This window comes from Sphaeramia orbicularis, chromosome 11, assembly GCF_902148855.1.
Source record: "Sphaeramia orbicularis chromosome 11, fSphaOr1.1, whole genome shotgun sequence".
Taxonomy (NCBI): Eukaryota; Metazoa; Chordata; class Actinopteri; order Kurtiformes; family Apogonidae; genus Sphaeramia; species Sphaeramia orbicularis.
In genome coordinates, this window is record NC_043967.1 from 29,446,745 (window position 1) to 29,462,369 (window position 15,625).

The 15,625-nt window shown below is 38.8% G+C and overlaps 1 protein-coding gene across 1 annotated transcript in view; it reads right to left on the minus strand.

The window, feature by feature from the left end:
• The window catches only part of ctdp1 (CTD (carboxy-terminal domain, RNA polymerase II, polypeptide A) phosphatase, subunit 1), a 110,183-nt gene that overhangs the window by 83,612 nt on the left and 10,946 nt on the right, over positions 1 to 15,625 (minus strand). Inside the window, exons 6-10 of the mRNA XM_030146794.1 lie at positions 13,392 to 13,482; positions 12,418 to 12,584; positions 8,822 to 9,826; positions 3,301 to 3,442; positions 2,614 to 2,832 (exon numbers count right to left, since the gene is read on the minus strand). Coding sequence (XP_030002654.1) covers positions 2,614 to 2,832; positions 3,301 to 3,442; positions 8,822 to 9,826; positions 12,418 to 12,584; positions 13,392 to 13,482 — 1,624 coding nt within the window. The remainder of the gene's footprint in view (positions 1 to 2,613; positions 2,833 to 3,300; positions 3,443 to 8,821; positions 9,827 to 12,417; positions 12,585 to 13,391; positions 13,483 to 15,625) is intronic.

Genomic DNA, 15,625 nt, shown 5'->3' on the forward strand with positions numbered 1-15,625 from the left:
TTTTGTAGCTATGGTTGATATATACTTTCCATATGTTGGCAGTAGTATTTGCATGATAAGTTTCATCTCTCGCTAACCCGCTAATTAGCATGTTAATATATTATGTCAAATTAGCATTCCTGTTATCAAACACAACTGCAGACAATGAATTAACATTTGGCAAGTAGCTGAAACTCCTTGGCAGTGGCAAAATCATTTAACAGAACATTAACAGCTTAGTCTTTCCAAGATCGACCTTGTCATCCAAATATGCTTACTTCTTGCTCCAGGAGAAGAAAAAAAAAAAACAGATGCCAAACTCCCACAGTAGTCCACCCGCTAACCTACTACTCCTTTATAGATTGTACAGTGAAACTATAAGCACTTCATTGACATTTTTCTTACACAACAAATTAGGGTTGAGTGTGATACAGCTTTAAAAAAAAAAACAATTTATATGTTATATCCACACAAGAAATGACAAAATATTGAGTATCATATTTGTAACACCAAAACAGGATACTGTTTGTGGTAATAGTGCAAATCTCCCATAATATCATACATAATGGTGTAAACTTGGTCATGTATACATTATATTTTTGTTTTTTTAGAATATCTACATGTACTATAATGATTTGTACTAACTAGAGGTCAACCAATATGGGTTTTTCTAAGGCTGAATTTGGTCAGCTGATGGCCGATATCTACAGCCGATTTTTGAGGCCGATATTTAAGGCCGATTTTTTTTTAAGCACATTGACTGTAAAATACAACTGAAACACTCAGATGATTAAGATTTTTATGCAGCAATATAAATGAAATTATTAATACGCGTACATATAGCACTCTTAACAGTTATTGAACTTCAAGTGCTGCCCACACAGGTGCCTGATCATATATATAACATTTTTACTACTGATCAAATATCGGTAAGGATGGGAATCGAGAACCGGTTCTTTTTGAGAACCGGATCCGAGTAGCTCGATTCCTTGGAATCGTTTGCCTGCCTGCTTAACGATTCTGCTTATCAATTCCGCCTTTGTTGCGCATGCGCGATGACGTCACGCGTACGCTGCATTGTTTAGGTCAGAACGTAGCCAACATGGTGTTGAGGCATAAACGAACGGTCTAAAAATACGATATCAGGTCCACTTGTAACACTTGCAAAGCTTCCATTTCTTCAAAAGGGTGAAATCCCTCCAATATGCTCAAACACTTGTCCATACAGCATGTGATTCATTTACAGGAATGTCAAGTATTTGATACTCTGCTTGTGAATCTAGCGGCAGAGTGAACACCAGGCCGTTATCCGGGCCCTGTTCCGGTGTGGGCAACAAACGTCGTACCCCCTCAAATACAAGTTTCCAAAGGCAGGGGAAAGGAAATGAGGTGCACAACCACAGGAGACGGGCCAAGTCGAACTGGTTCCATGCGGCAGTACGCCCCCCCCCCCCCAACCCGGGCCCGGTGTCATCTATTATCATTATTATTATTATTTGTACATATTGTGTATGTTATATTTTCTGTGCAGAGATGGAAATGTAAAAGACAGTTAATGCAAACACACCCGTTTGTACTCTTTTATTCCTTCACCCAATGAGAATTGATAAGATTAATTTCACCCATGCCTGTACTAGAAGCTGGAGAAACCATTTTAGCAGTATTATAATATGCAGTAAATTCTAAATGACTGCTAGATTTTAAAAGTTCTAAGTGCTCTGGAAAAATGAGTAAAAGGTCTCACTCACAGCATATTTTTTAACCTTTTTAAAACCAAAATAAGAAAATATGTGCAGAGGGTTTAAGAGTTAATTGAGTTGTAATATTTGAGGACTTTAGACAATTACTTTATAATTAATTATCTAATTATAAGTCAGAACACCTCATTTAATTCTACAAACATCAATAAATGGAACATGCAAGTTGTTTATTTACAGCCCAGTGATGGTTGGTTGGTTTTTACGTTTCGTTGTTTATGGTTTTACAGATATGACTGTGACAGTGTTTGAATAACATGGGTTGCTGGCGTAAAAATCTGCTGTTGCTGCCATGTCAGTATTTTCTGAAGATAAACTGTAGCTCTGACCACACACAGCACAGAGACTGGATAAAAACAACCAACAAACAAGAAATCAAAGTTAGAACAGTAAATATCAGAGGCCTCTGTTCCTCCTCACATGTTTCACCGACTCTACAAATGGCACCAGATGATGTTTGAGGTGGTGAAATGAATTAGTCTGCATGCTGCTACCTCTGGGTATGATGCTTTCAAGGCATAATTTGCAAAACACTGTGCTTGGATGAGCAGAAAACACACCAGTTCCACAAAGTAGTGTTGTTCTGGGAATTAAATCTTTACTATTGGGGAAAGTAGCAACAGTTTATGTCTCTAAATGCGCATATCAAATATTGACAGGAAAAAAAAAAGAGACGATGCTGATTTTATATGTAATTTTTTTTTTTTTCCTTTTAAACACTTTCTAATGTACAGAGAAGATAAGAAATATTATACACATTCAACATAATGAATGTGGTTATTTCTTATACTTCTATCAAGATGGTCGATATTGCAGTAGCATTTTATTGCACCATCCTGAATCATTATTACACCAATGTACTGAAAGATTCTCGTACCTGAGACAAGACGATTCTCTGCGGTCAGACCCCGATGCCTGTAGGTAGGGTGGTGGTCGCGAAGCCTGAGGCCCCCGGCGGATCAGCTTCCCAGTTACGGGGTCATATGTGCGAACCTCGGGGGGCGGAGGTGGAACTCTGTGGTGGATGGGGATTGGCTGAAAAATAGGCTTCTGCAAGGAGCCCAGGGTGTCAGGGAAAGCTGCCGGACTGTTGCTCCTTTATCACACAAGAAACAGAATTGAATTTGTTACAATGATAAGATAATATTAAGATAGGATGAGATAATATTAAGATAATGATAAGATAAGGATAAGATAAGATAATGACAAGACAAGACAAAATAAGATAAGATAAAATAAGATAAGATAATTCTTTATTATCAATGTGCTGCTCCTCACGGTTAAAAAAAAAAAAAAGGGGGCATGCAGCAATAAAAAACAGAACAAAATACACATAGGATAAAATCTGTGTGCAAAAATATGCATATGTGGAAAACTAATAAATGCAGTGTGTAGAATGTATTGCTGGTGGCCCTCTGACAAAACAAAAGGAGCTAGAGGAGCTAGACATGTCACATATTCATGTAATAATCTTCTACATTCATTCATTTTATGTGTTACAGCTCAGATGTGGTATATTTCAGTTTAGCTTGTAAACCTGTGGATTATTAAAGTGCCTCTTTACCGTGGTGTTTTAGAGTAGTCTTCCTTTAGTGGGTAGAGCATCTCCTCCACCCTCTCCCAGCGCTCCAGACAACTCCAGAGCCAGTCAGGGTTGACAACATGGAGATGTTTGCATTCTTGTGCCTGACGAACTTTCTCAGTGCCTGGGTGACACAGACAAAAAAGAGAAAGGTTAAAATGAGAACACGTTTTGACCTTACAATCAAAACCTATAAAAAAAAACACACTCTGCTGGCTCTGCTGAATAATACAAATCAATGATCACACACTTTAGAGCTAAGAGAATATAATAGCCTGGTCAATTTTACTACAAAGATACCGATTTGTCTTTAAGAGCCACTGGAGTTAGTGTCCTTTCTGTTTTTTGCAAACTCAATCGTTTTCATAGAAAACCAAACAGCCATGCTCTGTTTGGTTAGGTCCTTGGAGAGTAGTGTTTCTGCTTGAATAACATTTATTGATGTTCAGCACAAGCACACTAACCTGAATCTGTGAGCTCATTAACCCTAGGTTACTTTAGCCATGCATGGGTAAGAACCAAGTGCTGCCAGGGCAAAAAGTTTTGTTTAGATGGTCAGCATTGTTAGTCAAAAAGCTCTTGTTTAACCTGGAACTGAATAATAATGTACTTTTAATTAAATCGAATATAGTTAAACATCTCATCAAGTTTTTAAGAATGAAAGGTTCTGCATCAGACTTTAACAAGTGTGCTGACGTAATGTTGCGAAATGTATTCTCTGCAATGACTCATCACCTGAAATTACCTGAAAAAAAATTAAGAAAATTAATTTGCCTCCTCTGTGCATTCACACAATGGCTGCGCAATTCATCGAAAAAGGAATATTGACCCATGCTATTGTATAATCAAGTTTTAACCCACAAGTAGGTTTGCTGTTTAAACAAAAGTATAATGATATATTATAAAATATGAATACATTTATCAGCCTCTGTAGCATGACAACTGAAATGAAGAACAGCATTAAAAACAGGAATTTCAGAAAAAAACTAACTGAAGCATTGATTCCCTTTGTACTTAACATGTCCTGAACTCCCTTCCGCAGACTTAGTGAGATTTAAGGAACTATACCTCTAGTGCTTTGCACCAGGTTTCATCAACACATGCCCAATAGAGATTACACTAAATACTGACTGTTTCCTGCAGAAGCCAGGTATAAATTTATCTTTTTTGTGAGTTTATAATGCTGTGCATGATATTCCCCTCCAACTTTTCATTGCATTTTAATAAAGAGACAAAGAAACATATAACATATTCACTACACCAGTGTAAAAGCAACATAGGTAAGGGTGGCCTAAGACATTTGCAGAGTACTGCACATGACAATGGATTTAGTGACAGAGCAGACAGAGGTACTGCACAAAACATGCCAAATGAAAGTCCCGTTTACTGTATATTTTTACGTGTCAGACCATGACATTTGTAAATGACTAATCAGTGCATTTCCTGTGACAACCAAAGAAATAGAGTCACTTCATAATTGCAGTTCTGATAACAATAATTGCAATATGTAAAATATATATAGCAAATCGGGCAGCAGCAGTCTCCTGTTGAGTCTACTATTCAGTGGGTATAGGCTATTCAGTATTGAGCATTTATGTAAACAAATGGCTGATTAAAGCTGATAAACTGCGGCTCAGGAGGTAGAGCAGGTCGTCCAATAACCAAAGGGTTGGCCGTTTGAATACTGTTCTGACTCAGTCATGTGCCGTTGTATCCCTGGGCAAGACAATTCATCCACGTTGCCTCCAATGTTGCTCACACTTGTGTATGAATGTGAATGAATGTTTGATTGTGGCCAAAGGGGCTGTTGGCGTGGATTCAGTCAGTTTGCACCAGGGCAGCTGTGGCTACAGATGTAGTTTACCACCACCAGTGTGTGACTGGACTGAATAAATGAATAATGAACTAAGTAAACATAAGGCCTGTTCAGTTAATACACACTCTTCAGTATTTGTTCATTTATTCTAAGTCATAGCACTTTTGCACTTCCCTAATTTTGATCATATTGTGCAGGGCAGGAACAAACATGTTCTTTATCAAAAAAAAAAAAAAAAAAAAAATCACTTCACTTAGTATCTCTGGGTATTTTATCCACAGAAATGTAAAAAAACCCAAAACAAAACAAAAAAACGAAAACAAAGCACAAACGTCATTTATGAAAGCCAAAATAAATAAATTATCAAGCTCTTTACTGTAGCGACAGAACACAATTGAGAATTTATGCTGAAGCTTCCAGTTGCCTGCCTCAATGAATGAAAACCAGATCATTAATAATAATAATAATGTCAAGGCGCAGTGTATAAACATTTGCTTTACTTGAAAAACATTAATTTTTTTTTTTTTTTTGCCAGACATTGTTTTGACAGTAAACCAGACATTTTCTGCAGTTCTTGCCGACCAAGCGACCTACTGTTTACACTGCTCTGATTCCTGGCTGATTTTTCTCTCCTTCTTCTTATGTACATACTGAGTGATTGCAAAGTGCTGCTCTCAGAGGGGCTGCCACTTGTTTTCAGAGCGTAAATTGGATTTGGTAGCAAAACACACATCCATTTAGGTGTTCTTCTGACAGAAACATATTTTTTAGGCAGGATACAAGCTGCTTTGGTTGGGCTAAAGTAATATGACTGATGCTGTATCGACTGCTGACTGTGAAACCTTGGTGCCAGTCACAATCTGACAAAAATTAATCTGCAGATTGGAAACCAACAAAACACTACAAAGGGTCTGGTACAGATGCCAACCCCTGGGGACAACTGATTCTGACAAATTAAATCAGCAAACAACAAACACACAACAGAACACTACTCAGAGTTTCCCCACTGTGTATTATACAACAATGACAGCAGAAAAAAAGATCTGCACACTTTGCCCTATCCATCCATCTCCATCCCGACCTGACTTAGAGTCTGTTCCTTGATCTTAGTCCAGAGCTGGGATGATTTTTGATTTTCGCAATTCAGTTCTGTCTATGGTGATGCTTCTCAATGCTTGTAGTAATATACACATGCTATACATGCATGTAACCCCAAGAATGTCACCTGACTGATCAATAAAACCAATTTTCGGGAAAACAGAAAAATCCAAACAACAAGCATTTAAATGAGCAAAATCTAAAACAAGCTAATAGTCTGAGACCAGTTTATGTCACGAATAATAATACAAAAACAAGAAAAGCACGCAGAAAAGAGCGCAGACCTCCGCCAAGACAGATCTGCCCCCCCCAGTCACCACCAAATTTTAATCATTTCTTCCTTGTGCCAGTATCAACAATTCATGCTAACAAACAAACAGGCAAACACACAAAGCAAAGCGATCACAATACCTCCTGGCAGAGGTAACAACAACAGACCAATGTCACAAACTTTGCACCACTAAGCTAACACTAAGCAAATCCAACAGTACAAGTATTTCTCTGCCACTAAAACTCACTGAACGAGCCAAAAAAGTGAAAAAAATAAAAAATAAAAAAATTTAAAAATTGCAAATTTGCGATCATAAATCTGACATTTTTTAATCTTTCACCTTTGCCGTTTTCTGGTTTTATATAAATTAAATTTCCGCTATTAGCTAATCCATTGTTTTGTGTTACATTGAAGTGATTCTGACTAGAAACAGGTTTAACTGCTTTTCTTTTACTGAAACTGGCTGAACCAGTATTTCTCAGTTTGACAGGATGTGTCTAATTAAAACACGTTCTGCATCAGCAACATAAAGGTGATGGCATCCAAACAGTAAATCCAACTTATTTTCAGCATTATTAATAAGCAATATGACAAAGTGATGAACATATTATACAGGTATGTGTTATAGTGTTATAAAAACAAACCTGCTACCATCTGATGAACCATATAAGTCATTTACTGCTGAGCTGAAGTTGGCAACACGAAGGAGGATCACGAAAAGCAGGGGAAATGCACGTGGTGCACATTGCACGTGTTGACTACGAAGTTCATGTGCCTGTTAGCTAGACATATGGTGGGACATGAAAGTCTGAAGTTGGCCAAAAAGTGCCTAAAAATGTAGATGACACAGCTTGTACATACTGGGAGAATATAGTCATGGCAAACCTGATTACAGTCTCTTTGCCTCTAAGCCGTTCTCATTATTTAGCGTCGTTGGCAACTGGTAAAACAGTGGCGTAGAGAGGACTTGAGGGGCTACACTCTCTGTTTAGTCTGGTGTTTGAGGAAATTTACACCAGTCAAACACTACTTTTACACAGACCAAAGCCTCTTGTCAATATGTTGTTGAAGTTTGTACAACAGGAAATAGCTAACAAGGTGTGGAATGATAAGGTGGCGATCCAACCTGTATGGACAGGTGACCTGTGTGAAATTTATTTAGTATTTAAAGGGGTCATATTTTGCTAAACCCACTTTTATTAGTCTTTGGTACATTTATTTGTGTATTTGGACCCTAATAGTTCATAAAGTTTGAATTTGAACCCTCCAGGTGCTGCAAAGCTATCTTTATATTCATTCCAGCAAAAAACAAGTGGATTTCTACAACCTGTTTCAATTTCTTCTTAATTTGTTGCATTTTATAACTAGTTATGCCACAACACTTACACATATGAGGTCAAGACTTCTGATGAACATTTCTCCGATTACACCATAATTGTTTGTCAGCAGCAGCAGTTGTAGTCCATACTGAAAATATGTCCAAACTTCGAGCCAGTTACCTCAAATGTTCAGTTGTTGGTTGTATGAACGAACATAAGTGGCTGAACGGGACAGAGCAGCACAGCCAACAACCTGGAGGGGGTGGGGTCATGTGCATTTAAAGGGCCAGCACTCAAAATGACAATTCTTGTGTCATTACTCAAAAATAGGGTTGAAGATGGACCTGTGGAGTTGATTTAATGAAGAACTCAGACCCAAGCATAGCATTTATAGTTTATGTAGACCACAGGGAAATGTTTTAAAATGTATAATTCTATTTAACAAAGCAAAATATCACTCCTTTAAGTTAGAGGGCTAATGATAGATCCTTCAGCGGACTGGTCTTTTCCCATTGGGTAGGTTATGCTAACAGACACACAACTACAATGATGTTAGCCACATGATTTCATAGGCACTAAAATAATTTACACAAAAATACACAAGCTACGTTAACATCTCTCCAGGAATAGTCACTTATCTACATTTAAAGCATTAGTCTGGAGCTGGGGAGTGTAAGGCCCAGGAGTATACTAACAAGCTCTCCAACTGTCAGACACTATACTGGATGACCTCTGAGACACACTCATTTTGATAGCAGTGTGTTCAATCTCAATTATATCTGCTCCGTGTAACAGTCCAGAGTTTGACAGTTCTGCCCATATGTCACCAAACTCGACATTAAAGTATCACATGACTCTGCAACCATTTTGACCTCATTAGCGAACCACTGCTTACATCCATCATAATTGGATTCTGTTCATTGTTACTGAACTCAGCAGGAGTAAGTACAAGGTTAGCATAAGTCTACTGTCTGATAGCGTACATACATTTCTACATACCGACTCTTGCTGCAATAAGATGCGTTGTCCGACTGGGATCTTGGGACCTGAGGATCATGTTCTTGCCGATAGTTGCCCCTAGTGCCTTAGCGTGGTAGTACTCACGGGTTCTCTCCATGGGGTAGTTGGTTGGGTACAGACCGCTGAATACTATCGTGGTGCCTTCCAGTGTCTTGCTTTTGAGCTCAGGGACGATCCTACGGATGTCCGGTGTTTCATTCACCTCCTTTTTCAGGTAGGCGTTGTAACGGGCATAGTACTCAGCGTGGATCCTTTCCAACACTTCCTCTAGGTAGATCAGATGGTCGTCCTGGTCATTATCGGCCTCTTCCTCATCATCCTCCTCATCTTCCATGCTCTGGTCCAACAGCTCCTCCCCCATGGTGACCCCGGACTGTTCACTATTCTGCGACTCAGTTTCTGGCTCTCTTCGATCCGAGCAGCCATTTCCCAGCTCAGGGTCTGGGAGAAGAACTCCTGAAGGCTCTTCAGAGCTATTCTCGCCTTCACCCCGACCTTTACTTTCTTCCTCAGTGGGTTCTGGCGTGACTTCGTCCTGCTTTGACTTTGTTTCCTGGGATGACTTGCCTTCACTGTCGCTCTCTGATGAGTTTGGAGGTTTGTCTGGAATCGAATCATTATCACTGTCACTAGAAAGGTCAAAGTCCAAATTATTGGCCTCGTGACTGGGTACCGAGGAGTTTGCACTGTCCTGGGTTTCTTTTGTCCTGTTGCATTCATCTTCTTTGACATTTGTCCTATCGCTGACCTGAGTCTCCGCCTCAGTCTCTGACCCTTTACCCTGACTCGACTCATCTTCCCCAACCCCTGTAGGATGTGTCCGTTCATTTGTCGGTGCTCCCTGAGAGGACTGCAGCGTTGAGGATTCCTCCTTTCCAGAACTACTGTGGTCCTTTGTCCTTTTCCTGAGGCCATTATTTTGCTCATCCGCAGCCAGTGACCCCAGTGGTTCCGTGCTCTCCGGTAGCCGGCTTGATGGGCCTCCTGCAGGAACAAGACAAGTCAGTCAATCAGTATTCATTCAGACACCAATTTACCTCTGGTAAAAGCACAACACAACATTCCCCATTGACTAAATAGAGTGTGGCAGCCCATTGTACTGTAGTCACATAACAAACTGAAAAATACTGTGGTTAGTCTATGTTTTGGCTCTTGGCTTAGTGCAGTAGTAATGGCGTAGCTAACCCAAAATAAAGATAAATAACACATAACATGATTAACTGAACTGTACATATAAGAGAACAGAACGTGAGACAACTTAACTTTGTGAAACTGTTTACAGTGAAGCTTACCCAAACTCCTAACCATTAAATCCACTGTCATGACTTGACAGCATCAGCAGCAAAGCATGAGACAAACCTCTGTAAATATCTTTAGTGCTGAGGGGGAAAAAACTCCTAGAAACTGACTTGCTAGTCAAGAAACTTTAATGTTAAAAACACATTATACAGCTTTCTCTATATCTTACTAATATTTCACTGAATACTTGTGTTTTTTAGAGGCAGAAGGAGGTTTGTTGGTCACATATGGTGACAGTAAATGCACAGATCAAGTAAAAGGACACAGTGCACAGATACAGGAAATTCCACTCGATATGAATTTAGACAATTAAAATAAGTTATTTGTTATGTTCACCATGCAGCTTTGTTAATAGCTATAGTTATGTCCCATTTAACCGTGCAAACTAAAACTACTGTAATATTTTTTTAACCAAGATATAACCTAAATTTCAACTCAGTAAGAGCTGCTCTGGCTGTCTTTAGTGTACAGTCTCTTTCTGAGCCAAATGAGAGTCTTCTGGGAACACTGAGTCATTCCAGTGTAACATCTCTAAGTGTGAAATAAAGTAGTCACACAATAACCCATCACATGGTTGTGTAATACAACCAGCAGTCATGAGCTAATTGATACTACTGATTTAGAGGGGGCCTAAAGGAGAGGGGTCTCACAACAGAGGCCGAGGAGACACACTGGCTGTCTCCAAACTGATTGTCTCCTGCATTAAATACAGAGCACTACGAATCTGAGTGGATTCCCCTTGTGAGGGGAACGCAGAGGCCAAAGGTGAAAGTATATGTAGCCTTTAAGATGGTCAGTCCTGTTTATAGTGACAGGAGTCTTTGATTAATGATGAGGGATGTTGGATGGAGGTGTGCAGGCTCATTATGTGTGCTCAGGATGTTAGCTGAACATGAGCTGACTGAGTGATTTTCTGTAACAAACAATAACAACACCTAACAAAATCAACAAGTCTGATAATATAATAAATGATAGACACTACCTGAATAATTAATTTGATTTGTAGTGCTAAGCTGTAACATATTTGGGGATTTTTATATGAAAGTGTGTATAACAGGACAGTATTAAGAGAATGTAAATAGATTATTGTACATTATGTTTAGCTCAGATTTTTGCAAAGCTGTTATACATTTTATGGAACCAAAATCAAATTTTCAAAAAAAAAAATTCACATATAAATATAGAAGCATTCATGTAACTTCAACTTAAAAAATAAATTAAATAAAACATGAATAATCTATTTGTGTGATAAAATGTAAATGGTAAATAATGAAAAAAATCACCCATAATTCACTTCTGTTAACATTTGGACCTATATGTTCAACAAAAACTGCAATAACTTAGTGCTTTTTGGCTTTAAAATGCAATTGTTAGGAGTCATCATTCATTCACGCACTGATCAGCCATAACATTATAACCACTAGGGAGTCAAGCGGTAACAATGTTGATTATGTGGTTGCGATGACTCCATTCAGTGGGTGGGACATATTAAGCAGCAAGTGAACATTTAGATGTTGAAGCTGATTTGCTGAAAACAGCAAAATGAGCAGGACAAGGATCTGAGTAACTTTGACAAGGGCCAGATTGTGATGCCAGGATGACTGGGTTATCATGTTCCAAGTCTGCAGTGGTTAAAGCACCTACCAAAGCTGGTCAAATGAAGGACAACCAGATTTCAACGCAATCAAGCATGAAACTTAAAATCAAACAGTCATTTCTAGACTGAAGCCCTTAAGAGGAAAGTTCAGTTTTTTTCATACTGTAATATGTATTACAGAAAAAATATTGCAGTGTCAGCATATTTCCAGTATTAAACAATACTGTTTGATCATCCAGGCTAAGCTCACAACACAATAAATAGAGAAGAGATGTTTACCACCAAGATCTTGTAACCGATACATTTTCATTTAGAACTCCTTACTCCACTGGCCTGTCTTGTACATTTGACTCGCTGTCAGAGCTGATTGTAAGTGCGAGGCTGTAAGGTACACTCTGTTTTGTTCTTTTTCCAACCATGTAATAGACAGCGTTAGACTCAGCATTAGTGCTTTTAAGAGCAGCCAGAGATCACAGAAACTTTTGGACTGGCTTGCGTGGTTAGCTTTGGCTAAAAGAATGTCTCACATGGGAATGTGCACTGTACTGGAAACAAATCCTTGGACAGTGCATTCTCGGTTGTGCATTTGTCTCTCTGTGTTGCATAAACTGCCAGCTACTTGGTTCTTCTTTTTTTTTTGTAGGAGTACTTATTTAACAGAAATATGTTGGCACGGTACCTTTCCTGGCCATCTGAGCTTCCCGTGATCCTGGCGGAGCGTTGATGTCCCCTGTGCCCTGGAAGTAGATGTATTTCTTCACAGTGATGAGGTTAGGTGCAAACTTCCACACATCCTCGCGGTCATCGATGATGCAGACCATCGAGTCACCACAAGGGAAAAGGTTCCTGTAAATGAAATCATGCACAAGACACTGATACCTCCATTCCACCGACACCAACTGGTGCAATTTCACAGCACAGCGCTAAAACCAGCCTTATCTTTGCAGGTCCTTTTAAATTGGTGTTATATTACATTATAATGCAAAGATAATTTGAAGCTTTCATGCTCATAACGAAGCTTTGACTTTCCTTTGTCTTTGGACTTGAGGCCATTGTAACTCTGACTGTTAAAAATGGCATTCAATTTGCCAGAACCTGACATAAGCAACTCTTGTAGACCTACAAACCATGTGGAACCAGTCGTCCTGGTTGACAGCTTGCTCTGGCTTGAGAAAAAAAAAGCTACGGGATGATCTTTTATATCAACACTGTGGATGTTTTGTTTTGTTTTTTTTTATCTCTTTGACTGCATTGTTTGTTGTGTGGTGAATAAATTTGGTCCATTAGTCTCCCGGTAATTTAATATGTAAGGAGACATCAGTTGTATCCATTCATACACGTTGCAGAGAAAGCAGACAGATCTGTGTGTGCTGAGAGATGATGCAGACAGATTGTCCACAGTACAAGCGGTTAGAGAAGCAAAGAAATAATTTGGATGAATTCAGTGCTGACAACAGGCGGTGCAGATCATATGATCAGATCCACCAACTGTCCTACCATAACCTCAGAGAAAAACCTAATGAGACAGTTTTGTTTCTACAAAATGGGAAATGTCTCTTTCCAATTTGTTTCAAATCAAAATATGAGTACATGTCTGCCAGGAGGTGTAGGCCATCGATTTTAATGTCATCTTTAACAGCAGGCAATTCCCACCTAAGATTCCCTGTCTTAGAGAAAGGATCGATGCATTCATCTCTGGAAAGGATCCGATGAGAAAAAAGCTTCTTTTCAGGATCCAGGAAGCCTGAAAATAAGAGGATTACAGGTTACATGAGGGGACAATAGGAGAACTTTACTGCCAAGTTGGCTGTTTAGTTGTTAAATGAAGGAACTGACTATGTGATTTTTGCATAATCTGATATTGCTGTGTTGGTGCTGTTCCTGCAACATTAATAGAATACTAAAGCACGGCACATCCTCTTTGCACACATGTAGAGGGGAACAAAAGAAAAGCCTGGAAAATACTTGATTTAATGCTATGATAGAACATTTGAGCTTGAGTTCATTTGCATAATACGAAGGACCAGCTAGCTTGATTTCAGCTAAATTAAACTTACTCCTCTTGGTTTGCTCATTCCCACATTCACAGGCCAGTTAATTATACTTAAAGTAAAAGTACAGTTCACCTTTATCGTCCCATTCTCTGTATTTAACCCATCCTAGAAGGCATTTGATTAAAAGCAGTGTGCAGACTGGGACCAACTCTACATCCAAGCCAGTACCTGAAGGGAGAACTAAAGCTGCAGGAGGCAGAAAACAGCCAAATTTCAGATAAACACAGCTTTGTTTTCTACCTCTGTCCATTCCGTTGAAATCAAAACACCCCACAAATCTCTTGAAAAACAACTATGATGAACACATACCCTGAAAAAAAATCCACCCTATCAAAATTCCTGTGACTAGATATTCCATAGCCTGTAAACAGAGTTAAGAAAACATGCAGAACTGTCACTTAATTTCAGCAAATTTGTGCCGCAAAATGTTGAAGTATAATGGTCTACAGCTTTAACCTAGTGTGCGTGTTTTTGATGGCAGTTAATGGCATTGTTTTTGGTCTGCTTTGTTTGTTACCACTTTAGCAGCAAAACTATTGGTTGAATTCATACCAAATTGGGTTTATAGATTGCCAGTGACCCAGAATAAATGTGATTACATTTTGGGAAAAGTAGGTCGAGGTCCCCCCCACCCCCATTTACTTATAATGGCCGAAATTTCACATCTATAAAAACATCAATTTTGTTTCAATTTACTTCAAACTTGGCACATATATAGAGGCAACTGATATGCTGACATCAGCACACGCATAGACATGATGATATCAGCTAGATCAATGACAAAATAAGCTACAATATGTGTGAGAGGTGGGGTTTGTTGTGCCTGGCACCATTTGTTCTATTATTCATTACCTCTGCCAGGAGGTATTGTGATCACTTTGCTTTGTGTGTTTGCGTGCGTGCATGTTTGTTTGTTAGCAAGATAACTCAAAAAGTTATGGACGGATTTTCATGAACTTTTCAGGAAATGTTGATACAGGCACAAGGAAGAAATGATTAAATTTTGGTGGTGATAGGGGGGGGGCAGATCTGTCTTGGCGGGGGTCTGCGCTCTCAGAGTGCTTTTCTTGTCTCATTATGAATTTATTTCATTTCATATTACGTATAAAATGACAACCGTTAGGCTCCCTAACATACACAGCCTGGCCAGGAAATGTATTTCCATCATTCTTTGAACACATAATGTTGTTGAACCTACACCTGACCAACTGAATCAACCCCAGATCATAACACTGCTCCCACATGATTGTACTGTAGGCACTAGGCATGATGGATAATGAGTTCATCCACATCTCTTCTCACACTGATGCATCCATCACTATGGAACAGGGTAAATCTGGACTCATCAGACCAGAGGACCTTTTTCCATTGAAACCCAGTCCAAACTTTATGTTCTCTATCTAACTGATGGTTGTTTAAGAAATGAGATGCTAAACACTGCATCAGTTAAAGGGTTATGAAAGTCAATTAGAGTTAAACAGCTAAAGCAAACAATTAACCATAATCTCACATCCTAATGAAGGGTGGTTATACATGTAGCCTTGCACTCTCATCGAAGTACCAGCATAAAAACGAAATAATAAATGTTCATGTTAAATAACCAACGGCCAAACTGAAGTTAGTTCTTATTTAGCCTAATGGTTTAAAGGGTTGATTCAGAAAATAAAATAACCAAAGCAAATATACTTAACTTCCTTAAGGATTGGAAACCAACTAATTAAATTAATTAGCTTTAGTTAAAATTAAACTAGCAAACCCAAATTTTGTTGGTATGTCATACAATGTAAATTCATGTATGTGATCATCTCATTAGAGAACAGGAGTCGTCTTAAA